General features: G+C 44.8%; 1 protein-coding gene across 1 annotated transcript; it reads right to left on the bottom strand.

Moving 5' to 3' along the window:
* On the bottom strand, positions 1,593 to 26,151 carry PPP1R8 (protein phosphatase 1 regulatory subunit 8). The gene is made up of 7 exons (XM_021375406.1): positions 25,999 to 26,151; positions 13,145 to 13,205; positions 7,966 to 8,119; positions 7,168 to 7,388; positions 6,352 to 6,496; positions 5,200 to 5,264; positions 1,593 to 4,300 (listed from the first exon to the last, which is right to left on the bottom strand). Exons 1-7 carry the CDS (start codon positions 26,061 to 26,063, stop codon positions 3,947 to 3,949), a joined length of 1,065 nt encoding a protein of 354 aa, XP_021231081.1. The 5' UTR covers positions 26,064 to 26,151; the 3' UTR covers positions 1,593 to 3,946.

Genomic DNA, 26,786 nt, shown 5'->3' with positions numbered 1-26,786 from the left:
CTATGCCTATGGAAGAAAGGTTAACTGAGAAGAAACTCCTGCAAGCTTCTGGAATCACAAAAGCAGAGCTTTTACACAGACACTGGATGAGCAGCTGGGTGTGCCTCCTTTTGGAAAGGATTTGCCCTGGCACGATAGAATGATTGCTGACCCACCAGCAGAAATGCTGCTGTTTTCTCTAGGCTCAACTCTCACTCCTCTCACATACCTCGAAGCAGATGAGGAACCTCAGGCAGGAACTGATGCAGTACAGTCCAGAAATGAGTCGGGAAAGCCTCTGTAGGTGGCCATGACCAGAATTACTGCGTTAACCCAGCACTACTATCCAGTTCCTCAAAAGTCAGCACACAGGCTAGCAGCTTTCTTCCTGGGTTTCTTTGCAAGATGGCAATAACTTGGACCGTGGCAGATACATCAGAATAACCAGAGTTGTTCTTGGGTCACATTCAGTATCTAGGACCTCCTCCTCAACCATGTCCTGCAAACGTGCCTGAATTTGCCAGAATGTGCCGGACGATACAAGATGGCATGCAGTTACACACAAGAAGGTGGTCACATGGATGTGGGCTCTTCAGGAGCTTCTCCTCTTCTTAAAGCTTCCCTGAAAAAGGACAGCGTTTCTTGGGGATCGATAGGAAGCAGAACACAACACCAAAGCAACCATGAGAGCTGCTGGACAGCCGTGGTCGGTGTGGAAGATGCAGGGCCTCTCGAGGAAGGCAGCAAAGAGCAGAATTGCACCCACTGCCTGATGCCAGTGAGTCAGGTAGCACTGATGGAACACAAGACTTCTAGGGAAGGCTAATTTCAAAGACAGTGACTGAAACCACATGGCTGGCTGCTCTCAACCGGGCACAATCCCACTTTCCTCTCTCCACCTCACACTAACATTCCTGTACCCTACCCAAGCAGGCAGGGCTCCATAGCACTGCAGAGCTTGCATGAATGAGGACCTTTCTTTTCATTCCCTGGATGAACGAAGACAGTTTGAAGTTGTCTCAGATGCTTAAATAATCCTGGATAGAGAAGAAATACCAATCTTCAGCCTAAACGTTACTAAATCCAGCAAAGCTTAGGAACCCCTCTCAGCAGTACACAGCAGGCATCACGGTTGTCTTTAAGCAAGCCTCAGTTTACTGTTCTTTACTACAGCTCTCCCCAGAGACCAGGGCAAGCTGCAGAGACACAGCGTGACAAAGGACAGCACATTCAGGCTAACCAAGGAGAGTCTGCAGGCCAGAGGCAGCACGGTAGGGCAATGAGAAGAGCTAAGCTGGGCTCTGAAGTTAAAATGCGGTAGAGAGAGGATTCTGTCAGAACCTCCACTTAGAAAACAAAGCCAACCTTTGTCTGAAACCCAACGTTGAGTGGCACTACTTTGTGCAGAAGTGCAACACGCTGCAGCACAAGGCAGCAAAGCAGCAAGTCACAAGAAGCTGCAGCAGCTTTAAAAGCTGCAGCCTGAGCCAGCCACTAAGAACAAGCCCGCAGCAATGGTTGCAGCGGCGTAACTCCTTTAATAGGCCACAAAAAACGTACAATCTCAACTGCAGAAGAAGTGTAGACTGGGAACGAACACACTACACTCTCCAAACTGGCAAAATCTGCATTTAATTTACAACATAGTAAAGGTTACAGGTAAAAAGCTCAACAGAAAGTGTGAAAAGGCCTATTACATATTACACAAGTGTACAAACTTCTGTACAAAGCCCCTGGATGTTATGCTGTCCCCTCCTGTACTGGCCAGCTATGGCCTCTAAGCTCTGAAATAATGAGAGCTTGTACAAACCCAGGGAGGAGAAGAGCTTTAAAAACCAATAAGCAGTAAAGCTTCCCTTTTCAAGAAAGATCTTGCAAAGAGCCACTGGCAAAGAAACAAACAAACAAACAATGAGAAATAAAAAATAAAAATAAAAAAGAAGATGACCTGTTCAATGCTTACTTGCTCTAACTAGGCTTACTGTAAAGAGTTGCCTTCATAAAACAGACTGGCTGGAAACAGAAAACTCTACATCCTGGAAATAAGCAAAAATAAAAAGTAACGTGTGAGATTTTTAGGGAGAGTACGGAGTGTTTGAAAGAAGAATGTCTCATTTTCAATAGCAACTAAGCACAGAGTGGCACAACTACATCATGGAGAAGTTACCACGTTCATCAGAGTAATAAACTGAGCTAGATATGAAGGCATGGGGGGGAACAAACCAGGCTCTAAAGGCATCACTCCTAAGGATGGGGTAGCTACTAGCTCTTTTTGCCTCAACACCATGATAGAAGCAATCACTCTGCAGATGCAGAAGTCACACTGATTTTGAAGCATCTGTCCAAAACAAGCCTAGTGCCTACGGCACAGCAGAGGCACTATAAAATAGCACTGCTTCAGAAACCATCATATTTTCACAGAAATTCCTAGCCCGGTAGCTGCAGAACTGTACACACTAATGAACAGCTGGGTACCACTGAACACCTGGCACCACTGTCATTTTAGTGCACATTTCTTGGAGGAATCCCCCAAACAAAGGAATGTGACTACGTAGCTGAACTGCAATATATAGTGTTAAAATAAAAAATAAATCTAAGAAGAAAAAAAAAAAAGGGGCTCTGGCCTTACCTTGTACAAAGGCATATGATCTGAATAAACCTGAATCAGATTTTCGAATCTAAAACTGAGGATTTAATGGGCTAGAACAACCACCCAAATCACACTTCTCATTTCACTCAATGGGGAAAAACGCTGAAGTGGTTAAAAAGAAAAAAAAAAAAAAAAGGACAAAAGGTCATGTCATGAAACCAACCTGAACTTGGCGCACTGCTTTATTCAGGGGGAGGCAGAATCTGTACTGAGAATTCGTATTCTAGCTTTAGGTAGCACTTTATTTTTATCCTCTGATATCAGCAGCCAAAGCACTGTGCAGACTGCAGTTGTAGTTGTTAAACATGGGAGTCCTATAATGCTGCTGATGGCTGCTCATTTTCACCTATGCCTTGTTGCATGTTACATCCTCTAAGCTCAGGAATTCCTTTTGCAAGTAAAAATGAAACTATTTATGTTAAAAGGGGCACTGAGTTTAAAAAAGGATCTTCCTCTGCGTTTACTCCACCTTGAGTTATCACTACGTTGGTGTTGATTCTTTGTACTCTGTAGACAGTTTCCAGCCACCAGCCCAATGCTCCTAGGCTTGCCATGCTTGTTTGCTGCCATGAACAAGCTGGGATCCACCCATGGGTACCCCTTTATCCACCCACATAGCAGTCTGTTGTACAATGCTGGACCACAGCTCAGGAAGCCCAGGTATTTCTTATCCATCTCAACTCCAAGTTCTCACAAACTCATGTGATGCTGCAGTGTTTTAGGTGGAAATTAAAACAAGCCGTAGCCAAACTAGGGAAAAAAAAAAAAAGAAAAAAAAAAAAGAAATGCCCCCACATGGGTGAGGCTTTGAAAAGGTAAAAAATAAAAGCTGGGCTGTATTTTGCAAGTTTCAGAAATCAGACCAGTGGGATTTCTGAAAGGCCTGGCCCCAAGAATATCAACTTCTGATACTGCTGACCTGCTATGAGCAAGCCTGGCAGGAACGACGTTACTCATAGTAAGCACAACACCTAAATACACACATCTGCAGGGTCATGCCATAAATGATAATTAAACTGTGTGATTCTGCCCCTTCAACTTCTAAGTTCAAAATTCATAGTAAAGACCTCTGGGGACAGAGGCTAAGAAAAGGCTGCCATATATTTTGGTTCAAAGGGAGATGGTAGCTATATTGTTGTGTTTTTTTTTTTTTTAAACAGTTATAAAAATGTTTGAAGACAGATCTTTAAAGGATTATTTCACTTCTCCAATCTCCGTATTACATCTGGTTAGGACATTAAAATTTCAAAAGGACAATACTACACATAAACAGTTTCTGGAGTTCATAACTCCCACCCTCCCTCAACAAAACCTAACTCAGATCAGTAGGGAAGGGGTTGGCTTCTTGCCCGGCCATGCCTCCTTTGCATACTTCTTCTTCTTGGGTTCATTCACAGCTTCAGGATTAAAGACAGCAGGATTTGGAGCTGGGTTCATGTTAACTGTTGAAGGTACAACAGGAGTCAAGTCCACATCTGGGGCAAGATTGGGGTAGGGCATTGGCAGACCACCAATGAGCGCTGTCCCATGGACGCCGTGCGATTGGGAACCCGCCTCATTGTGAGTGGGAGGCAAACCACCATATAATCCTCCACTGTAGGGAAAGTTCTGCATACGCCGTGTTGCAGAGTCATCCGTGGTCAGTGCGCCTGCATTGTCCAACCGTTTTTTCTGGAGAGGAAAGCATTTTAACGATTATTCAAAATACATGAAACAAGGAAGCTACCTGAACTGGATGCCTACCCACTTTTCCCCCAAAACACACTGAGAGCGGCCACAAGTAAGTAGTTACAGATAGGAGTGGATTTCCCAGTCTTTGTCCTAGAACATTTCTGTTGGGTTTCCTTGAAAATACTCAATAATAAATTGTTAAAAGTGCACAATGCATGCACGCTGGTCTTGAGCTTTTCCTGAAAGCCAGACCAGGTAGGTCATCAGTCAATAACATACTCCCTCTTTTCCCCTTTAGTAAAGAAGAAACTGCAATTTCTACATCACTTGAACGATCCTGATCATTTGAATCTTCTCCTGCAGGCAGTAAGTTTGTGGTTTAGGTAGAACGATCCTTTTCCACACACATTATTTAGTCTATACAAACAACAAATGTTGCTTCGTTACTTGAAGTTTTGCATAACTTCCTGGAGTATTCCAATTAAACATAGTGCTGGCAACACACTCGTCCTGGGACAGTCTTAACTCTCCTAGTTCTAGTAGACAAGCTTACAAAATCTCTAGCACTTAGAGTGTTTAAACAAGCACTTTCTCATTTTTACTTTTTGTTTTCCATATTTCCCACAATTTCAACCAATGCCTAGTATTACCACACTGAAAAGTGGTTCTTCTGGGGAGCAGAAAAAATTGCTATTGAACCCACGTGTTACTAAAGAAGATAAGCTGGACTTGATGCAAAATGGTCAGATTGCTAAAAAATAATTGTGATACATAAACGCAACGTCTCCTTAAAAAGAAAATCCCTTCCACCATAGCACATTATGTTTCTAAGGTGTAATCCATATGGTGAGTTAATCACTGTAATAATGCATTGATTAGAGTTGAAAGTCACTGTGTACCTTAACAGGGACTACTGCTGTCTGTACCATGTTCCTGAAACGCCCAACAGAAGGGTCCACATCCTCTGCAAAGGGAAGAACAGTGCAGTTTTCAGAAACAACAGAAGAAAAGACAGAACATCTGTCAAGTAAGGGAACCTACATGAAGAATAGGTACATGGATCCACTTTTCTAAAAGCCAGCACTCTAGCAGTCCTCAGAAAGCACAAGCATGCTTAAATAGAGAAAAGTGTTTGGGTGGAGACACCTAGTGGCTTTGTCTCAAGGAGGGTTCATCAGTTACTCTGGCAAGAAAAGCTTCCATTCAAATAGAAAATAGGGAAGTGATCTAGGAGAAGGGATAGATGGACAGTCAAGTTTACTCTGCTCAGACAGAAAGGAATGGTGTGCTGGAAGGTGCTGCTGGACAATGCACTGTGCATGCTCAAAGGCACAAGAGCTGGTCCTGAAAGGCCTTGGGAGGCCTTGAAGGAATCAGAAGAATTCAGTGCAGATCCTGAAAATCAAACATAAGGATGTTCTGGGAGCTACATTATGAATAAGAATGGTTACTCTGGGTGTTATGCATTATCAAATTAAGACAAGACTTACGAATAAGCTGTGCTTACTATGAATATTAGCCATATAAAATATCATTAATGTCATTAATGTAAAACAGCTGAGGAAGAAAAATGTCTAAAGAGGAATTAGATACATCTCTAGAAGTGCTATTGTGAGTCAGACAGCCAGACAAGTAGCAAAAAACTGAGCTGGAGACAGATACTGAATCCATCAGGTAACAGAAAGGGAAAGCATTAAAGGTCTGATTGAAAAACAAACAATAAGTTCAGTTCTCACTTAGATTCTAAAGAAGGAGAACAATTTAAAACCTTTAATTCTTTTGGGCTCATGAGATCTTTCCAACATCTGATTAAAAACTGGACAGTGAAGCTGAACATGACATCTCCATACTGCACAAATCATGCAGAAAGTTTGCAGGGAGAAGAAAAGCAGAAATCACAGATACAAGTGAGACATGACAGCTTCTCTGAAACAGCAGCTCTCAAACGTTCCCTGTTCTGTTCTCTTACCCATATATAGCCATGAGGGATCTCTATGAGAATACTGGAAAGAGAGTCTTCAATGTTATCAACTAGAGAATAAACTACTCACCTGGATTGATGATTTCATCATCATCACTGAATGTCACTCTGGAATTCTTCCGTTTTCTCTTTGGTCTCTGAATATCCAAGTTCCCTTCCTCTATGGTTAGTGTGGAAATTCTTTTGTTGTGGGCTGTATTAAACTCTGTCAGGTTCTAAGGAAAGATTTAGAGAAGAAATATTTTAAGCAAGAAGCGTGTGAAGTCTGCTTTTATCATTGGCAGTGCATGTCAAGAGATTGCTGCCCACTGTTTAGCTTCGACTGTAGACCCCTAGGAGGAAAAAAAGCTTTGATGCTGGTACAGATTACACAGAGATGCTCCTGAGCGTTTCTGTGGAGATGCTCAGAACTTAACTAGGCACAGTCCTAGGCAACCTGTTCTAGCTGACTCTGCTTGAACAGAGAGGTAGGACCAAATGATCCCAAATTCAATGATCCTGTGAATACCATGCAAACTGCTTTGTGCTCTCCACAAGCTAACCGTAGGAAACAGAGCTGTATTCACTTCACTGCTATTTGGCAATGGGGAACAGCAGGGGAAACCACTGCCAGTCTAGCTGGCAAGAGCCAATCCTTTGCAAGGCCTGCAATCCCTCTGTGAAAAGGCTATTGGAATAGTAGGATTATCAGAGCACTGATTCTGGGAAAAAGCATGAAGATACTCTCTTTGCAGAATGAGGCGATCTGTACATTTCTGCCAGCAGAAGACACCTCAGACCATCTTCAAGAACAAGAAATTGAGAACGTGAACCAAGCAAACAAGTAGAAAATGCCACTTGTTCCAGATGGGTACACCATCTAAGTTCAATGGACCATCATACTCACGTCAAGCTCTGTCTCCTCTTCTGGCAGGCCCAGCAAACCCTTGAGCTCCTCATCCTCACCGCCCATCTTCTCATCTCCTTTAACTGCTGATGGCAGTGTCTGAGGCTTCTCTCGCAGAGTATATGCCCGCGTAGAAGCACCAAATGAAACTGTGGAATCAATGGGTATCTGCTGGGGTTTGTGAGCTTCTAAACGGATATGACCCAAGAACGTGCCATGCGCTGAGAAGAACAACAGAACAGAAAGCAATGTTAGTCACCTGCTTGAGCTCACAGCATTCAAGCCTTGAGAAGTTCAAAACCTGTACATGGTTTCCTGAGGTACAAATCACTGAAGCACTGCCGATAACATTAGCTGTGTACATTTTACCTACCATCTCACAAAGAAAGACAACATACACCAGTCCTCAGAAAATCCTGTACACCTCAATGTACCATGTCAGGAATCATTTCCTTGCTGGAAAACACAGTATGTCAGCTTTTAGATCTTGGAAAACCACCCTCAGAACAGGAAATTCCATTACAATTGGGAAGGGAAGGTCAAGTCATTTTCTTTCACTCTCTTCATCTCTAAGAGTCTAGAAATGCTGCTTTAAACACCAGGTGAAGCAGAGGTAAGCTGCCTGGAACAAGCACTCACTTGTTCTTAACCACTGCCAATCTTTCACTAGGATGCTATTTTAGATTATGACCATCTAACCACATGGTGCAAACAACAGCAAAAAAGAAAAGTATCTCATTCAAAAATGTTGAAGCACTGAAACAGAAGTTCTGTTGAATTAACTGTTATGCTACTTACTGCTGTTTAGATCTATGAGGAAAACCCTCTTGAGATGTTTGTGATAGACCAAGGCAGCATGGACACGAGAGCAAGACTGGTGGTCAATGGTAAAATCGCACAGGTCAGGATTTCTCCCAAAGAGATAGTATTTCTTCTCATCAATGATGAGTTTCTGAGGTAGAATATCAAACAGAAGAGGACATTAAACTCCTAGAATCTTTTGGAGCTTCCTGGAAAAGTTCAAGAATGTGAACAAACAGAGCAAATGCAAAACAAAGCATCATAAACTGAGCAATATTTCAGTAGTGTTTTACACTGTTCAACATATGCAGAAATCTGCATTTTTTCTTTTTAAATTCAGAACAGCTGAATATGGAAGATACCCAGTTATTCCCTTCTCTAACAGCCAATTCAAGACAGCCTGGGATGGACAATAACTCTTCAAAGCATGAGACAGCCTCTCTATAGAAGACTCTCACATCTGCTCACAGTGATTTTTAGACATTACTCAGTGCAGATACCTTGTGCCTCATCCAAGCCAGGAATCTGTGCCAAATGATGTCTAGTTCACTATAAAACAACAAAACTGTAACATTTCTGTACAGAAAAGGAACATACAGTGTAAAACTAAACATGCTCTGCAGTATGAACCTACACTTATCATGTTCAAGCAACCTATTAATTTTTAGCTTTTCTTTTTAGTTCATGCCTGTTCTCATCTCTTCTTCAAACAAGATTTTGCATACCATACATCAGTTATGTAAAACATGCCTGAAAAGGAAAGAAGCACACTGACACGGCCCTATGGTGTATGCAATATATTTCTATTAACAGACCTTATGGAAAGGAACTCCTAAATGCTGAACTACCTAAGCAGCCTTCTTCCTCACTGCATTGCAAGACCTTAATTTAACCTCTGTTTTCTTGCTTCCAGCTGCACGAGACCAATGCTGGCAATACATTTGTTAACAGATGGCTTCTCTTGTTTTTCTGAAACATTTACCAGAGCCCACACAATTCTTTAATGTCCTGATCAAGGGAACGCAGATGATACATTTTCCATCAGAAAAGAAAAAAAAAAAAGAGTTCAGGGAAGCGTCTGCTTTCATGAGATGGTCTTGAGATTAACATTTGGCCTGCTGGAGCCTGAGCTCTCCTCCCCCCTCCTTCAACCCCCAGCTACACAACCCTCCCCTCACTTGCACTGCCACACATATCTCAGCAAAGTGTTCAGGTTGCAAAGCACTTGTTCACTGTGTTGGTCTTCTTAATGCATTTCTGTATGTTTATTCTCTCTTTTAGGTCAATAGAAGAATTAATTGAACAACTCACTCGACTCGATATATATATCATGAGAACTTCACAACTCCTTGATTGCTCAGGAAATAGTTTACTAGTGTCTTATTACTAACTAACACCAGGTATACACTTTGAAGCATGTCATCAAGAGAGTAAGCACTTTGTGAAATCTACTTTTGGTCTGCTTTCTTGAAATAACAAGATTTAGCTGACCGAGCTCTCTGTGTATCCATCAGCTCCCCACACTCAATAGTTCTGTGGGAAAAGAAGGGCAGATAGAGAACAACAACTTCATCAATATCCTCACTGGAACGAAGGCAGACAGAAAATCCACAAAAGCAGCAATGCATAGGCTTTAACTGCAGTCCACATCTCACTTGGTATGTCAAGAATCACCATTTAATCAGAAATCCACCTTCAGACAGAGTATCTGTTGATGAATGAGGTGCAAGTGCAAATAAAATGTGAACAATTATGTTCTTCCTATAGGAACTGAAGCATGCAGGTCTCCTTTGAATTTGCATCTGGTGGAGAACTGCACAACTTGAAGGCTCACCACAATTCAAATGAAAAGAACTAGAATAATACAGTAACATACTGAAATAGTCTCCTGGACTCTTGTATCATCTGGGTACTTTACTATCACTTTCTGTCTCTTTACAAATACTGGTTTTCACAAGACTATCCCTCTTCCCCTGCAAGCCCTAATCAACACCTAGCACTCCATTGTTCTCCCTTGCTGCAGTTATTGCCCCTGTTGTAGTTGTTTCACCCAGCTACTGATTTGCAAATAGCATCAGAATGCACTTTTTGAGAAAGGTGAGCTAGGTTTTGTGGGGATCCAATTTCACATCAATGGATTTATGACCAGGAGTACACAGCATCGTCCCCATTCAGTTCAGCACTGAGTGCTCTTCCCAAATTCAATACCTTTGTACTGACGAAATGTGTGATTTCAGTTTGAGAAGAAGATGAGCACTAACTTCTATTTTTGCATATTCAAAAAAGTTACCTAAACAAAACTGGCAAACAAACAAATGGATCTTTAAAAGCTTACTTTCTTACTTACTTTCTCACTCCATATTTCAACATTTAGCTGTCTCATGATTTCGAGGACCACAAAAAATGATCCAGTCATTTCTCATTCTTGCCCACAATCTACTCCAAAGCAAGTGTCCAATAGGTTTTCATTTGCACTCATGAAATGGAGTTTCAAGAGGTTTTGCAAAGACTGAAACAACTTCATAAACTGCAAGTCCTACAACAAATCATTATTGCCTTTACTCCACTGCGACGTTTCTAACATCTTCTGTGCCTCTGAGCTATAACCCAGTGTCATCCTTTGCACACTGAGCTTAAACACTTCAGGGCTTGTTTTAATATTGCACTTTTCAGACCCAGCAATCACAAAGTATACCTCAGACCTCCGGAGGAGACCCGGGATACAGATGGCTCGGTTAGTATCAAGTGCTCAAAGAGCCAGGAAGATTTAAGAGTAGTTGGTTACTGCTGCCTACCACAAAAGACATAAAACAGATAAACTATTTACCACACCCTGCCTCAAACAAAGAGAAAATAAACAGATGGAGCAGATTTCAGGGCTGTTCATTTGTTGCAGGTCCCACACCTACACACTGTACACTGTATACAGGTGCTGACTTAAGTTCCCAAATGTGGTTGCAAGAGACGATGAGAACCACACCAGCAAGCAGGCACTGTATGCAAAGTCTGCGAGACTTCCTGACCCAGCCAGCTTTTCTCATTCTACTTTAGCAGACAGAGCTACTAGGGCAAGCCAGACATGCTACATGTGTGCCTGTACCCAGCAGTCACCATGTGCTGCAGCACTCAGTATGTAGGCACACACTGTATGGCAGGCAAAGTGCACCTACAGTCATTCTCTCACCTCTCCATGATCACATCCTCTACTGAACCTCTGAGTACTTGGATAGTAGGCTAGCAATGGCTGTTAAGCAAAAAGAACTGTTGTAATGTAATGTAATGGCAGAGAAAGGGAATCTGGATATTGGCACCATCTGCTTTTCCAATTCAGACGGACACCTCAGGCTTACAAAGCCAAACTTGGCCTTCTGCAGATCCACAAGCTCTGGGTAGCACAGCCTAACCATCCATCCTTGGAATGTGACAGGACCAGGATGATATTCCTAGCTGACTGTTTATCAGTGTTGAATTTGTTCATGTATTGTCAAAAGCAATGGTGCATTTTCAGCCTTCATACTGCATTCTGCTGCCTCTTTCAGCCTGGAACAGATCTCCCTTGATAGTCTGCATGGATTAATTTAGCAGAGTGCTCCCTACAGGCTCTTTCACCCTAAAGCTCTCCATTCTCAAAAATCCAAAAGAAATATGACAAGAAAAACCTGGTCTCATAGAATAAGTCTCCCAGGTGGGAGGGCTGCAGTAAGGCCACCTGCCAGAGACCAGAAAAAAACAGAGGCACTGCCAGCTGGCCTTGCTCACCATCTCCTTACACGGCTGAAGAAATACTGGAAAGGCTGATGCCAAGCACAATCCTTACCACAGATGCTACTGATAGGATGGCAATGGGATGGCTGAGCTGAGAAGCAGTCCTAATTCAGCTCCGACCTCTGAAACCTCTAAAACAGTTCCTAACGTGCAACAGTACTGCAAGAAGACACGGACCACGGTTTGAAGACAAAAAATGCAATGGGCTTGAAAGCTAGCGTGGGCTAGGGAGAGCCAGGGAAGGACAGCCCAAGTAGCTGGTATGAGCCAACTCATCCACACTTCATATGACATAAAGAAGTACTGTGAAGATGTGATGACACGTGTTAGTATCTCGTTCCTTTCAAATTAAGGCTGAGCAAAGACCTCACACAGGTCAACGCTGGCGTTGCCAATTGCCCGTCTCTTCAAATGTGGACTAAGAGCATTCTCTTAAAACAATCCTAAAACCAACAAGTTATGGACTATGTCCCCATAAAGCCTCATTTTACTGACTTCTGGCCAGGGAAAATACAAGTTTATTTGTAAGTTCTCTATTTTCTTTCCTTTGCAAAGCATATTCTGCTATCTCATTCAATTTTGAAACAGTAAATCTCTCCTGCAAGACATCAGAAGAAACACTTAAAGTCTAATGCTCCTGCGGCAGCATACAGTACAAATCAGCAAAGACTAAGTTCCTTAAGTTCTTCTTCATCTAACATTAAGTTCTTGGTTTTCCAAGCTTCTGATCAGAGAAGTTGGCTCGACTTTGCTGTCTGGAAACATTTGTCTGTGTTTCAGTCAGCTGGAGGTTAGGAGTTTCTCTGTGGCTAAAATGGAGTCACTGGCTTAGGTATTCTCTGTCAAAAACGCTAAGAACATTTGGTTTATGTGTTGGTTTTTGAAGAATTTTTATTCTTACTCTTTTGGATTTGAGATTTCTTTCCCCATGTTATTTGAGTTCCTGCTTCTGAAGTTCCGAAGACAAAGTGCTTTCTGGCTGCAATTTGATACCTCCTTTACAAGTATCTTGTAAAAAATAAAATTGCAACCTTAGTCCAAAATTACGTTTGGAAGCAGTAAGACTCTGCCAAGTACTGACTTTCCCTTACAAACATTTTATTTTCTCTCTCACACCAGCACAGGTTCAGTACTCAGGAACCAAAGTATCATTGTTTCCACGCTGAACACTGCAGTTTTGCATCCTTTCAAACACTGCATCTGGAAATGGAAGCACTGCATAGAATGAGAGACAGTACAGGCAAAGGAAAACTTTCACTTAATTCAGCAGTTTCAGAGTAAAACAGTGATTTGAAAATAACAAACATCAGAGAGAAGGGAAATACTTCTGAGTAGGTGCGGAAAGTGCTGTGAGATTTTCTACCACTTGTGCCTGTGATACATTGAGCACACATAAAATCTGTTTTCATACCTCAATGAGTTTGTCTCCTTTGACTACATCCAAATGTAAGCCAGGTGGAGGTTTTCCTGCCCTGGAAAAAAAGAAAGTTAAGTATAGTATCAAAGTATTTAGTGAAAAGTTCATTAACAGTAGAGCTAATACTCTATTAGATCTAGAGACCAACGCAACACGAATGTAAGCAAATTTATTTGGGGAAAAAATATGAAACAGCCAAAAGTTGTCTTTTTGCTCCATGCAGATTCCTTCTGACCACACATAAATCACACATTTTGACAATGAGTTAAGCTAACGGAACACAGGGCATTTCAAGCTTCGTTGCTCCAATGAAAAAACAGCGGCTTCACAAACCAAACAGAGCAGCTCCCAACAGGGAGCCCACAAGGAGAGAAGGGGACAGAGTTGACCTGTCAGTGTAAGGGCCTCCTCCAGGGTTCTGTTGTCACGTTACTTTAAAAAGAGCCGGTCCCTGAGCTCTGGAGAGGAACAGGATCTTCCACCATCCTCCTCTCTAGAACTGGGGGGTGGTCAAAAACATCAGAGGGGTTCTGAGTAATACAAAAATGTTGGCCATCAGCCAGTGTTCTTCCACTTAATCAAGCTTTCCTATCAACACAGGTAGTATGGAAGAAACCACAGCATTAGATGGGAAGAGGACCGTGATCCTACAGCAGCACAGTCCTCCTCCACCAAATTCTCCCAGCAGCTCTGTTCCCCCTGCCCTATGGCTGCACCCCTGCTGGCCCTGTGAAGCAGATTCACCAGGCAGCTTCACTCCCTTGGGCAAAGGGAGCACAGAGGCACTTGGGATTCAGCAAGGCACAGCAAAACAAGGCTAACACATAGCTGAACACATAAGGATTAATGCTGGTGTTCAGTGTTCACAGCCACGACAGCCCCATGGCATCAGTACGCTGCTGTTGACAACAAAGGATTCTCGACTGCTGAGAGCAAACCATCTTCTTCTGCTCAGACCTTTAAAAATCTGTATTTGTGACACTCTCTTGCTGACAGTATCACTGCTGCTTGTCTCTGTGGCTTTCTGTGCAATAACAGTGACCCAGTTCTCAGCTGCACTGCTGCCCTTCCCAAGAACAACCTCAGAGATCACATTTCCATTTATTGCTTTTCTTACCGCACAGAGCAAGCCAAGAGAACAGTGACAATGGGCAGTGACATTCTCAGCATGGTCAGGATAGGAAGAAAGGTCACTTGTAACTCAAGTTGTTTGAAGGGGTTAAATATAGATGTTCGTGTTCCTGGGATGTTTTGAAGGTTTATTCTGTGTCCTTGGGTCAGTTGGTTACTATACACATTCCCTCTGAGGTAACTTCATCTAAGAACAGAGTCCTCTACTATTCCTACCCATTTCTTTCTCAAGTATTGTGCAAGTATTTTTCATTCCTGCTCCAAAGCCATTATAGCAGCCTGCTCAGAACTCTCCCCAGCCCCTCCTGAATAGGCCAGTCTGTTTTTCACAAGTTTTCTTACCAAATCCTTCCCTAAAGTTGTGCATAGCATTGTCTTGTCAAGTGAGATGGATGCAGCTGACAGCCTTACTCTCTTGGATAAAAACAACAAAAACACAACCAGAAAACAGCAACACGCAAAAGCAGACACAGCAAAGCCTCAAGGGCAAAAGGCTGAAATGGTGACTGCCCCCTAAGAATGGGATTATGTTAGGGCAGAGGAAAGACCAGCAGGTAGGAACGCTCCCAATGAAGCTACACTGTGTGGCTGGTGAATTTGACAAGGATTCACCCCACCAGTCATTGAAATCCAGCCACGGGATCACCTCCTCTCCAGTGTTCCTCTCAGACCGCACAGGCAGGCTGCAGCTACAACTGCTCTCCCTCCCTGTGCTGCTCTATCTCAGCTCTCACCTTTCATTCTAAGTCAGGTTTCATTCACAGGCTCACTCCTCACATCCACTTCCCAGCAGCTTCCTCTTTCTGCCCTTGAGCACTGGCAAACTTGTTTTTCTCCATTCCGCTGGAATTGTCAAGTTCTTACAGCATACTTCCCTTGATACTTTCTGCAAAGCCTACCTTACTTGGATGAAACAAAAGCTGCCTCATCTCCCTTTGAAAATAAAAATCTGTAAACCTTCCAGCAAGCTAACTACGTGGAAGTCCCCTTATATTCAGTCTGGCATCTGCTCTCCCGCTCTCCTTCAGTGATGGCTTTCTGGTTTCTCAAGGGTCTGCATGCCTTAAAAGCATTTTAGCAACATCCTCAACCCATCTGTTGGGCCACGAGAAGTGCTGCTAGGATGGTGGTGTGCTCTCAGCCATGAATTCATGTGCTTGGAAAATTAATCCACCCTCTGGCTTCTTTTGGACCAAGAATCCTTTGCAGTCAGTATCATCCCCTCTCTACCTATGCCTGTAGAACGCTGAACACCCCAAGACTGTGAACACCAATTAGCAGACTACGGCTACAGTAGCTTAACTTACATTCTCATAAAGGGAAAAAAAAAAAAAAAAAGGAAAGATTTTTCATTTCTGTGTTCAAAAATGTAATTAGTTGCAGTCACCAAATGCCAGCAGTAATGGCGGTCTGTGAAGTACCAAGAAGCCCTCACACGCTCTGCCTGGTCGGGCCTTCAGTCTCGCACATCAAGGAGGGAAACACCACAAAGGAACCACGTGCAGAAACCTACTGGGGCAATGTTTCTTAGAAAACTGGTACTGTGCTGATCTGAAGACAGCAGTATTCCTTCTTATTTCCAATATAAAAAAAAATCCTTCTCTTCCTCTCAATTTTCCTACACCGTTACAAAGGACAGAGGAATTACGTGACCTACACAATCTTCTCCCCACAGACGACGTATGAGCAGCCTGCCTTAGCACTGCCTGGGACAAGCGATCTCACCCCAGAAGGCAGCTCCATCACAAGTGCTCGTGTTTGCTGAGAGGCAAGAGGCCGTTCTGCACCTTGCAGGTCATGTTTCATCACGATCCCCACTGCTCAAGCCTCTTCTGCTCTCTATAGGTCAGCATTCTGCAAGTGACCTTAAAACCAGACCTGCCAAAGGACGCTACTGCCCATCAGTGTGACAAAAGAAACCATGCTCAGCCTGCCCACTGCATCTCTGAAGGCCTACCTGCAAGAAGAGCAGCATTCCACAGAACTAACATGGCTGACTGACAGAGAGAATACCACAGCATTGGTAAATTGCTCTTCTGGATCAGAGGGAAGAGGACCTCCTACGCTAGAATTCACCTTCATTGAAAATGAGTAGAAGGAACTCAAGTGCCAGCACAAGAGAATCTGTGACACCTGATTAAAGAAGAAGCTGCAAAACCTAGATGATATTTACCCAAGTATTCTATGAGATACCAAATATTCCTAAACTTAAAGAGTACGGCAGCGCATTGCTTAAATTACCCTCAACTGCCAGATAAATTAAGGTACCCACTGATGATGCTAATTTTAGAACTTGAGGGTGATGCGGAAACATACAGTGAATCAAATTCTGAAAGTGGCAGAAATTGGTAAAAACTGTACTGATAGAAAATGTACTGGTAGAAACTTGTGTTCAAGAAATATATATTGTATATACATACATATGTTGTACTGAGGGACATGGTTTCTTGGGAAATATTGGTGATGGGTGGACGGTTGGGCTGGAAGATCTTGGAGGTCTTTTCCAACCTCAGTGATTCTAAGAAACTGTATTACAAAACAGATCTAGCAGACACAGAATGGAGTAACAGCCAGACCAGAACAGAGCCATCCCATCCGCCCTTCAATATTCAGCAGTATTTTTGTTAGGAAATACGTGACGATACGCGGTGTCAGTTCCTCCAATGCCATGGAAACGTTTTTCTTGTTTTACAGAAGGATAGGTCTTGCTTTGAATTACACATAATCTGCTCCTTTCTGCATCCATAATAATGCCAGAATGACAGTGTGAAGGAGCACTGCATTTGAAGAACACAGCCAAGCACGGAAGTGGTTTCTGCTCTATGAGTGTCCTGAGAAGGAGTTGTTAATGTAGGATGTAGGAAATGCTGATGTCTACCAGCCAAATCAGTCGACTTCCTGCAAAAAGGAGTGTGCATGCTCATGGATCATGACAACCAAGCAGAGAAATGAGACAAAAAATGTCATCAGCAGACACAGAAACAAACGTATGTGTAACCCATGACCTGTATGACAGATGGGGGGTTACAAAATGGACTGTTTTCACACCCAAAACATTCCCAGTGGGATGCACAAAAGATGTGCAGTATTTGCACAATTAAGAAAAAAAAAAACCAACAATATTCAGGTTTTTTTTACACTATTTCTCTTGTAAAACGAGAGCGCTACCAAGAGTGCAGCGCTGCTTCTGTGCGATAAGCATTACCAACTCTATTTCTCATTCCTGTGGAATCGTATTGGGCAGACCAAAGTGACCTTTAAAGGCAAAGAACCTTTAGCAAAATAAAATCAACATCCAGCAACAGCATTACTCTCCCAGTTTAGAGCAGCTGCCTGCTCAGGGACTCCTAGAGCCACAGCTGCTATCTCTACAGGCCGAACTCACGTAAACTTACTGCGTTCACAGAATCTTGTGCAGTTTCACAGATCCCCCACATCCAGCTGAAGCATCACCTCCACTTCTTGGCTGCAAATCTGCTTGCTATGAACTTCATTTTACAAACCCTGCTTCTTCTCTGAAGGACATCAAACGCTTGTCTCCTACAGCTTCTGGTCACTATTCAGGTCACCCAACACATCCCTTAGTTGCTCCTTTTCCAGACCACGGAGAATCACAGAATCACAGAACTGTAGGGGTTGGAAGGGACCTCCAGACATCAGAGTCCAACCCTTCTGCCAATGCAGGCCCCAGCAGCAGGCTGCACAGCTTGGTGTCCAGGCAGGTCTTGAATATCTCCAGAGAAGGAGAATCCACCACCCCTCTGGGCAGCCTGTTCCAGTGCTCCATCACCTCACTGTGAACAAGTTCCTTTGCATATTGGTGTGGAATTTCCTATGCTCAAGCTTATGGCTGTTTCCCCTTGTCCTGTCCCCACAGGCCGCTGAAAAGAGGTTGGTCATGTCTCTTCGACTCCCACACTTAAGATAATTACAGACTTTAATAAGATCACCGCTGGGTCTTCTTTTTTCAAGGCTGAACAGACCCAGTTTGCTCAGCCTTTCCTCATTAGAGAGTTGCTCCTGGCCCTTTACCATCTTTGTGCCCTCCGCTGGACTCTTTCCGGGAGATCCTTGTATTTTTTGTACTGGGAAGCCCAAGACTGGACACAATACTCCAGGTGAGGCCTCAGCAGGGCAGAGTAGAGGGGGGAGGATCACCTCCCTTGCCCTGCTGGCCACGCTCCTTTTAATGCACACCAGGATCCCACTGGCCTTCTGGGCCACCAGGGCACACTGCTGGCTCATGGCTAACCTGTTGTCCACCAGGACCCCCAGGTCCTTCTCCGCAGAGCTCCTCTCCAGCAGGTCATGTCCCAACCTGTACTGACACTTAAGGTTATTCCTTCCCAGGTGCAAGACTCCACACTTGCTTTTGTTAAACCTTGTCTGGTTTATTGCCGCCCAGCTCTCCAGCCTATCCAGGTCTTGCTGAATGGCAGCACAGCCTTCTGGTGTGTCAGCCACTCCTCCCAGCTTTGTATCGTCGGTGTACTTACTGAGAGTGAACACTATCCCCTCATCAAGGTCATCGATGAAGATACTGAACAAGAATGGACCCAGCACTGACCCCTGGGGAACACCACAGGTCTCCAACCAGACTGCGCTGCCGATCACCACCCTCTGAGCTTGGCCAGTCAGCCAGTTCTCAGCCCACCTCACCATCCACTCATCTATCCCACACTTTCTCAGCTTCATTAGAAGCCTAGGCATCTGTAGCACAGCTTTCACTATCTTGGAGATAATACTTAGAATGACACCCAAGAGAAAGAGCTCGCACGGCTTTTGAAGAGGCAAGTATTGACTCACAATCTGCCATGTTTACTGGAGACAATCAAGATGTCAATAGTGTGGAAGATGAGCAAAACAACGAAACCAACACAGAACGGTGCTCTTGAGGGCTGATACATGCAGCAGATGAAGACCACGTCAACCATGCAAACACAACAAGGAGCTCCCAGTTCCTTATTGCTACTCAGGAAAGATCTGAAGCCATCAAGACTCTGTTCAGAAACAATCAGAAGAACACTCAGCAACAACTGACGAAGAAATCACAAAAAGAAAATGTTTTCACATTTTGAAAGCTCTGTGACTTCTGGTTGCTCTGTAGAGAAAGGTATAAGGATGATAACCAGTACAGATGGCTTTGTATATAGGGAAAAAATAACAATAAGTGGAGTATCTCTCTTCAGGAGCTTAGGGAAAAAAAAAAACATGCAAGTATCCATTCCCTAAGTCCTCTTACTGAATGCTACAATACTAGCACATTCATTATTTCTTGAAGCACGGTAAAAAATAATCCCTGGATTTGAAAACAACAGCACCTCTTCTAACATTTGCATCATCTGTGGAAAGCACTGCCACTCAGCATTAACTTACAGCTTCATTCCACAACAAAGGAAAATTACGACACCTGGAGAGATGAGGCCCGATGTTGGATGCCAAATGTGACCATCCAAGCACAGTGCTCATTTCACAACGCCCCTCAACTGCTGACAGCCAAAGGCCCAGAGTGTTGTACAGAGGTGGGAAGAGGCAGGAACATGAAGTTACTGCTCGCTATCACAGTATGACAGGAAACCATCTCGGTTAATGCTTCCAATCAGTACTACTGTTCTTCTGCTCTTTTTTGATAGAAAGGAATCAATAAAGATGCATGCTGAACACAAGAGTTGTTCCTGATCTCGTGCACCAGCAATGGAAATAAGTCCTACATGCCTTTCTCAACACGCAGCACGCACACCACTGAAGCTGGGATCAAGTCAGCAATGGAATTTGTTTAGGTGACTAAATACAAAGTTAAGGCCAAAATCTTTGGGGTAATTTAGCTCACACAGCTTCTTCCAACTTGGATGAAGAGAAAAGTGCTGCAGGAAGAGCTGCCCAGTAATTCTGATCCAACCTTGTTCTGTCTGGAGGAGATACAATGGTTAAGGCATTGAACTTTGAAACAGGGATGGGTGGGAGGCCTTTATGGTTTCCTCTGCTCTTAGAATTAAAATAATTCACAGAATCACAGAACGCTCCGAGTTGGAAGGAACCCATAAGGATCACTGAGTCCAACTCAACTAGAGCAAGGAGACTTAAGCAGAGGCTTCAAAAAGTCATGTTCTTAAATGCCTTTCCCAACAGGCCCCCTGTGAGACCTATTTTATGGAAGACTTCTGATGAGAACTGTGGCTGCTTCAGCTGAACAAAGCATCACATTTGGATTAAAGCTTTTGTAGAACTTCACCTTAGCGCTGTTTGTTGTCTTGTTACAATGCACAGTTCCACACAGAATGAGACTGTATTGGTTCACTTGGGTTCCCTTGGTTACTTACTCAGAATAAGGTCTCCATGGAATACAGTGAAATTTAGAAACGGTGTACAGAACCTCTGAAAGAAGGGGCATAAATATTCCATTAGAGAGAACTAAAGGTTCTATGGCGTCAAAAATTCGGTTCAAACCGCACTCAACCGCACCGAAAAATGAATGTTAAGCCACAAGCAACAACAGAACGATTATTTGCTAAAATTACTCCTACATTTTCCAACCTAAACTTCTCTGTTGCTCTCGTCCCTCAGTTTTTTAATGCCAGCACGATCCTTCTTTGAAAATACCTCAACCAGTGGAAGTCAGTGCTGGTTCTACCTCACTAGACAAAAGCTCTGTTCTGTTTCAAAGTAACATCTCCATTCCCTCACCTATGACGTTGTCCATTCTGTTTCAGCCTGAAATGAGCTTTCCTAAGTACAAACAACAGAGATTACACATTTTCATCTGTGAATTCTACAACAGCACTGCCACCTCCCTTCCTTACAAAGAGATACATCCACCTCAGGTGGAGTATGAGTGCATTTATTTATGAACAGTTGTGTTACTAGTGATCGATGGTCCTTCTGAGATTAAATCTTGTGCTCATCCTCCTATTTCTCATTAGTGAATTTCCGGCTTGAAGGAGTTCCTAGCTTAAGTAGTTAGAACTTAACTACCCTCCATCTTATGTCTCTGCATTTGTCTTCTTTTTATTGTTCTTGTCTTCAAATTATACCAAAAGGACTGGATAACACTCTGAATTTTGCAGGTCAACCACACATGTTGTGGTCACTTTTGTCGAGGTCATTAATGAAAAAACCATGAACCCAATCAGCCTCAGACTCTATTAAACTGCTATTGCCTCCTCAACGCCAACTGCTTACACACTCCCAGATCTTACCTGAACCCCTCTACAGCTTTTTAAACGACCATTTCCTATGTGTCCTGAAAGAAATTCTCAAAGTTGGTTCACCTGACAGACACGCTCTGCACCAAGCTCCCCAATTCAAATAATGAATTCCTTCAAAATACAGACCAGCAGCTGGACATGGCAAAGTCCAGTCCCTCCCACAGCAGCTCCACATGTGAATTTGTTGGCCTTACAGAAATCAAAAGCTGCTTAATAATGATTAGCAATGATCTATTTCAGAGGGATACCACCCAACTAAAACAACTTCTAGATCGGGTTTTTAAAATACTTAAGCAACAACAGGCAAAGATTCGTTCTTCTGCATTAGAAACTAAAAAAACGTGTTTTTTCAGTTTCTTCACCTCGTGTTCTAAAGGCAGAATCACAGTTCTGTGTTACGCTGCAATGATTCCATGAGGAATCTGTATAGATTATTTCTACCCTTGATGGTAAGCCTTCTACTGCAGAACTATACAGTAATGGAAAAGGATAGGCACAGTCAAGAAGAAGAATCCAGGCTGAGCTTACTCCTGTATGGGGCAAAAAACTGGAAACATCTCAGAAAAAGAGAACAAAGCCACCAACGCTTTGGGATGTGATGCTAGAAAGTCCCAAATAACGGAACCGAACTCAGCAATACCTTTTCAACAGCACTAACATCCAGTGCTGACATACCAGCAGCGTTACAACAGCTGCATCCAGTTGAAATCGAGAGCCTCACTAAGGCAAGCCCTGCCCAACCCAAAGAGAAATCTTGAGCTTTATCTGTTCAGGACACAGACAGGACAAATTCAGCTCTACCGTGTTAGTTTAAAATCAGGTCAATTATTTAGGTTTCTACTTGCGGACTCGGAAGACTAATTTAGCCACTTCCCAAAATCCTGGCATAGGTGACTGCTCTGCACATCTTCATGCCAAACTTCAAGGACAAGGCAGAATTTCCAGAACTCTAGAGCTCACCCTCTCCAGAGATTTGTGTAAAATCACTGTCAGAACGGGCTGTGCTTAGCTCACACAAACTGAAGAGGAACCAGCGTTGCGTTCCAGGAATACTATTTTACATGTATGTACATTGCAGAACAAGCTGGACACCCCACCTACTAGCGTGTCCCAGCATAGAGCACAGCAAGATTCCTGATCCCAAATGCAAGTTTAACCAGGACAGAAGGAAAGACAGGTGTTATCCATCACCTCGAAACCAGGCCCAGAACATCTGTGCCTGACATTACTAGAGCCACCTCAGAAAGTATGCTGGAGTCCTAATAAAGCCAGGATATGTAATTGTTTCATAAGGACACTTTCTACTCTCACGGTTTGGCTAAATTTAATCCATAAAAAGCACTTCCAACATCTTGATAACAACCTTATTCCAATTTTAATTATGTAGCCCATGCCCTTGGGCTACATGGGCCCAGGGAAGAATTACAGCTCGTGCATAAACAAGTACCAAGGTAAGGGAATACTATTAAGACAGACTACAAATAATAAGTGCTGTCTTGAGCTAGTTCAACTGTTGGAAATAAAAAAGAATAAATATCCTATGGAGTACGAAGAAGTGACCCATATCAGCATGAGAATTAAATCAAAGCCCAAACCTTGAGCCACTGAAACCCTTGAGCTTCAGACTTTTCTGGAAACCGAATACTACAACATTATCCATATTAGGGAAGGATAGATTAAACAGCAGGGGCAGAGCTCAACAATTCAAAGACAAGAAAAAACAACTACTTGGGATGATTACGTTTAAGATATATTTCTTATACAATAGGTGTTTGCAGCCCTTGCAGCAGCTCCACGTGGAGGCAGAAAAACATAGATAAGTAAAGATATGGCTTTGATTCCAACACAAGTTAATGAGATTGAAGGGCACTCCCTGCAGAAGAAGCTGCTACTCACCATGAAGACTCCCCGAAATTCAATGGCTTCTGGGCACCCAGAGCTCTCCCTGCTAAGATCTACCTGGCTGTCTAGACCAAAGTTTTTGATATGTCCACACTGAGATTTTCTGGAATTCAGAGCTTCAGATTGGTCCAAGTCTGCCACTGCAAGCCATTTTCACTCTAGAGAATCCTAACTATGAAAAGCTCATTACTGAATATTGTAACTGTGTGTTCTTTGGTTTGCCCTGAAACAGCAAGGACTTTCCAATCGTGAGCTAGAATCTGTAATTCAGTAGATACTAAGGGAGGTCATGTAAATCTTTAACAAGAAATATATTCTACTCTTTCCAGACTAGAAAAAATAAACCAGAAGCAAATAAATCCAGCACGTCAGGAGAGATCCTCCCTCCTGCTGGATGAGGCAGTGGAATGCCATCAACCCTAAGTGCCCAGCAGTTTCCATTTTCAGTTGCCTATACTCTTTGCAGAACACAAACAGTTACTGGTAGCTAGCTATATTGGGTTCCTACTTCAAACTATTTCTCTTTGGTTTATGAAGCTACTTACCTCTTTCAAAACAAGTGTTAACCAAAAGCTTTACGTTGACCCACGCAAAAAGGAATTATTCACTGATATAAATCGCCACATCTTTGCACAACAATTTGGGTAAGAATAGAAGGTGTCAGGTGTACCTTTTACTATCCTGCATGAAGCTCGGATGAAAATACTACAATTTGTACACGTGCAACAGAGCGTAAAGAAAAATAAAGAGCTCCCTCCGAATGCACGAGTGTCCACACACAAACTCTGAAGCACTTCAGCAAATTATAGTAAAAGAACATTCAGACAGAAGAAGAAATTAAACAAAAAAAGACTGGAATTGTTAGGAAGAAACAGGGCCCCAGTCTCCCGACATGACCTCTCACTGCTGGGTGTGAAAATTCCAGCTTGGACCACATCCCAGCGCAACGGATTGTGCTTCAAACCTGGGTCAGGTCAGCAGCAGCATGGTGCAGAAAGCTGCCTGGCTGCGAGCCCCTGCCCTGCCCGCAGCAGGAGCCAGAAAGCAAAAGAGCTGAAGAGGCCCTTCACAGGTACAGCCTTCGTCTCCACACCGTATTTCTTTAGGAACTGTTCCGCAATAGCATGCAAGCAACTGAAACTAAGCACAGAGTAAGCTATATTTCTCCCAGCCGTTCCATCTATAGCTTTCAGTGGTTGCAACCATTCACGTTTATCACCAAATATAACACAAGTTGTTGAGCGCTGCTGTATAAAAAATGCTAAGAAAAAACAAGCCAGCTATGGTATTTCAAATTTTAAGTTGGACATCCAGAAGGCGCTGAGCACCAGGATGCTCAGAGGGCTGGAGCAACTCTCCTACACAGACAGGCTGAGGGAGCTGGGGGTGCTCAGCCTGGAGACAAGAACGCTCCAGGCAGACCTCATTATGGCCTTCCAGTACTTGAAGGGAGATTATAAACAGGAGGGAAATCAACTTTTTACACGGGTAGATAGCAACAGGAAAAGGAGGAACAGCTGTAAACTAAAGGAAGGGAAATTTATATTAGGTGGTGCTGGCACTGCTGCCCAGAGCTGTGGGTGCCCCATCCCTGGAGGTGCTCGGGGCCATGGATGGGGCCCAGGGCAGCCCGACCTGGCGCTTGATCTAGCAGTTGGCAACCTTACCATGGCAGAGGGCTTGGAACTGGATGATCTGTGAGGTCCCTACCAACCCAGCCGTGCTGTGATTCTGTTCACTGCTTTTATCTAACTCACATCACTGTTTTACAGATCACCATCTTGTCTCATGGAGATGCTTGATACTGCCTACATCCAGCACAAACAGTATCTTAATTTTATTTAAGATGGCTTTACTATTTAAAGCAGGTGCTTAGAGAACAAACGAAAATTGAAAAGCACGTTTACCATGCACCCGCTCATTAAGCACTGCCATCCAGCATTAAAAGCCCGGGACCTGCAGCAGGAGCTGGATGACTGTGCAATTAGGGCCTGCAGTTACGCACACGCGTGCAGAGGACTCGCACCAACGCACTGCCACTGACCCCCAGCTCCGCTGTGCCATTTTCCGCTGCGCCCATGCATCCCCCGAGCAGCGGAGCGGGGCCCGGCCGGGCAGCGGGGGAGGCCCACCCCGGCCCTGCTGCGTGCAGAGAGCTGCGCAGACAGCCGCAGAACCCAGCCAAACCCACGTCCCGACCCCGCCAGCACATCGCTCTGCCCCGGCTTCCTAGCGCAGCACACCGCCCGCGCCGCCTCCATCCTGACAGAGCCGGGAGCCCGTCGCAGCACCGCCGGAGCTCGGCCCCACGCAGCGCTGCCCCGGCCCGAGCCGCCCCGAGCGGGCCGCATGGCGCCGAGCCGGTCCCCGTCCGGCCCAGGTCCCCCACCCTATCGCCGCCCCGCTCCCCGCAGCCCGCGGGAGGCCCGGCCCGGGCGGCCGGCTCCGTCTTCGCGACCGTGAGGCGCCGCAGCCCCGCGGTTCGTCCCGCCCCGGTCCCGGCGCCACTCCCCCGGCCCGGCCCGGCCCGGCCCGCCGGGCACCCGCTCTCCGTCGCGGCCCGCTGCGGGCCCGCAGCACCACAGAGCCGAGCGGCCGCGGCCCGCTCACCAGCTGGGGCACTCGAAGAGCGAGAGGCCGCCACCGCCTCCGGCCGAGTTCGCGTTCGCCGCCATCTTGCATCTGCCCCATTCAGGCGGGCCGGGGGCAGCCGGGAGCGGGAGGGGCGGCGGGGGCGGTCCCGGCGTGCTCCGCGCCGAGCCGGGGGCGGGGCCCGAGCTGCACCACGGCCGCGGGGGATGAAGGCAGGCCGGCAATCGGCGCGGGCCGGGCTTCGGAAAGCCAGAGCTGTGCTCTCCGTTCCCGTTTCCATAGAAAGAACTCATTGCTTAGCGGGTGGAGGGAGGTGATTCTGCCCCTCCGCTTTGCTCTCGTGAGGCCCCACCTGCAGCGCTGCGTCCAGTCCCGGAGCCCCCAACACGAGGAGGACGCGGAGCTGGTGGAGCGGGTCCAGAGGAGAGCCACGGAGATGAGAGGAGGGCTGGAACACCTCCCTGCGGGACTGGGCTCTTCAGCCTGGAGAAGGCCCCAGGGGGAACCTTCCAGTAGCTGAAGGGGCCTACTGGAAAGCTGGGGAGGGACTCTGCAAGGGCGGGTAGTGACAGGAGGAAGGGGAATGGTTTTAAACTGAAAGAGGGTAGATTTAGACCAGATATTAGGAAAAAATTATTTACTGTGAGGGTTGTGAGATGCTGGAACTGGTTGCCCAGTGAGGTTGTGAATGCCCTCCCTCCCCCCAGAAAGTTCAAGGCCAGGATGGATGGGGCTGTGAGCAACCTGCTCTAGAGGGAGGTGTCCCTGCCTGTAGCAGGGGGCTTGGAACTAGATGATCTTAAGGG

Source organism: Numida meleagris, chromosome 22, assembly GCF_002078875.1.
Source record: "Numida meleagris isolate 19003 breed g44 Domestic line chromosome 22, NumMel1.0, whole genome shotgun sequence".
Lineage (NCBI taxonomy): Eukaryota > Metazoa > Chordata > Aves > Galliformes > Numididae > Numida > Numida meleagris.
The sequence above is the reverse complement of the archived record's forward strand: the minus strand, read 5'-3'. Positions and strand labels throughout refer to the sequence as shown.

What these genes read in the sequence shown, in the direction of transcription:
- PPP1R8 (XM_021375406.1), bottom strand. Translation starts at nt 26,063, where the DNA reads ATGGCGGCGAACGCGAACTCGGCCGGAGGCGGTGGCGGCCTCTCGCTC. An exon ending in CCTCATAGATCTAAACAGCA is followed by an intron (nt 7,389 to 7,965) that starts GTAAGTAGCATA and finishes TGTTCTTCTCAG; the next exon opens with CGCATGGCACGTTCTTGGGT. An exon ending in CAGCAGTAGTCCCTGTTAAG is followed by an intron (nt 4,301 to 5,199) that starts GTACACAGTGAC and finishes TTTCCTCTCCAG; the next exon opens with AAAAAACGGTTGGACAATGC.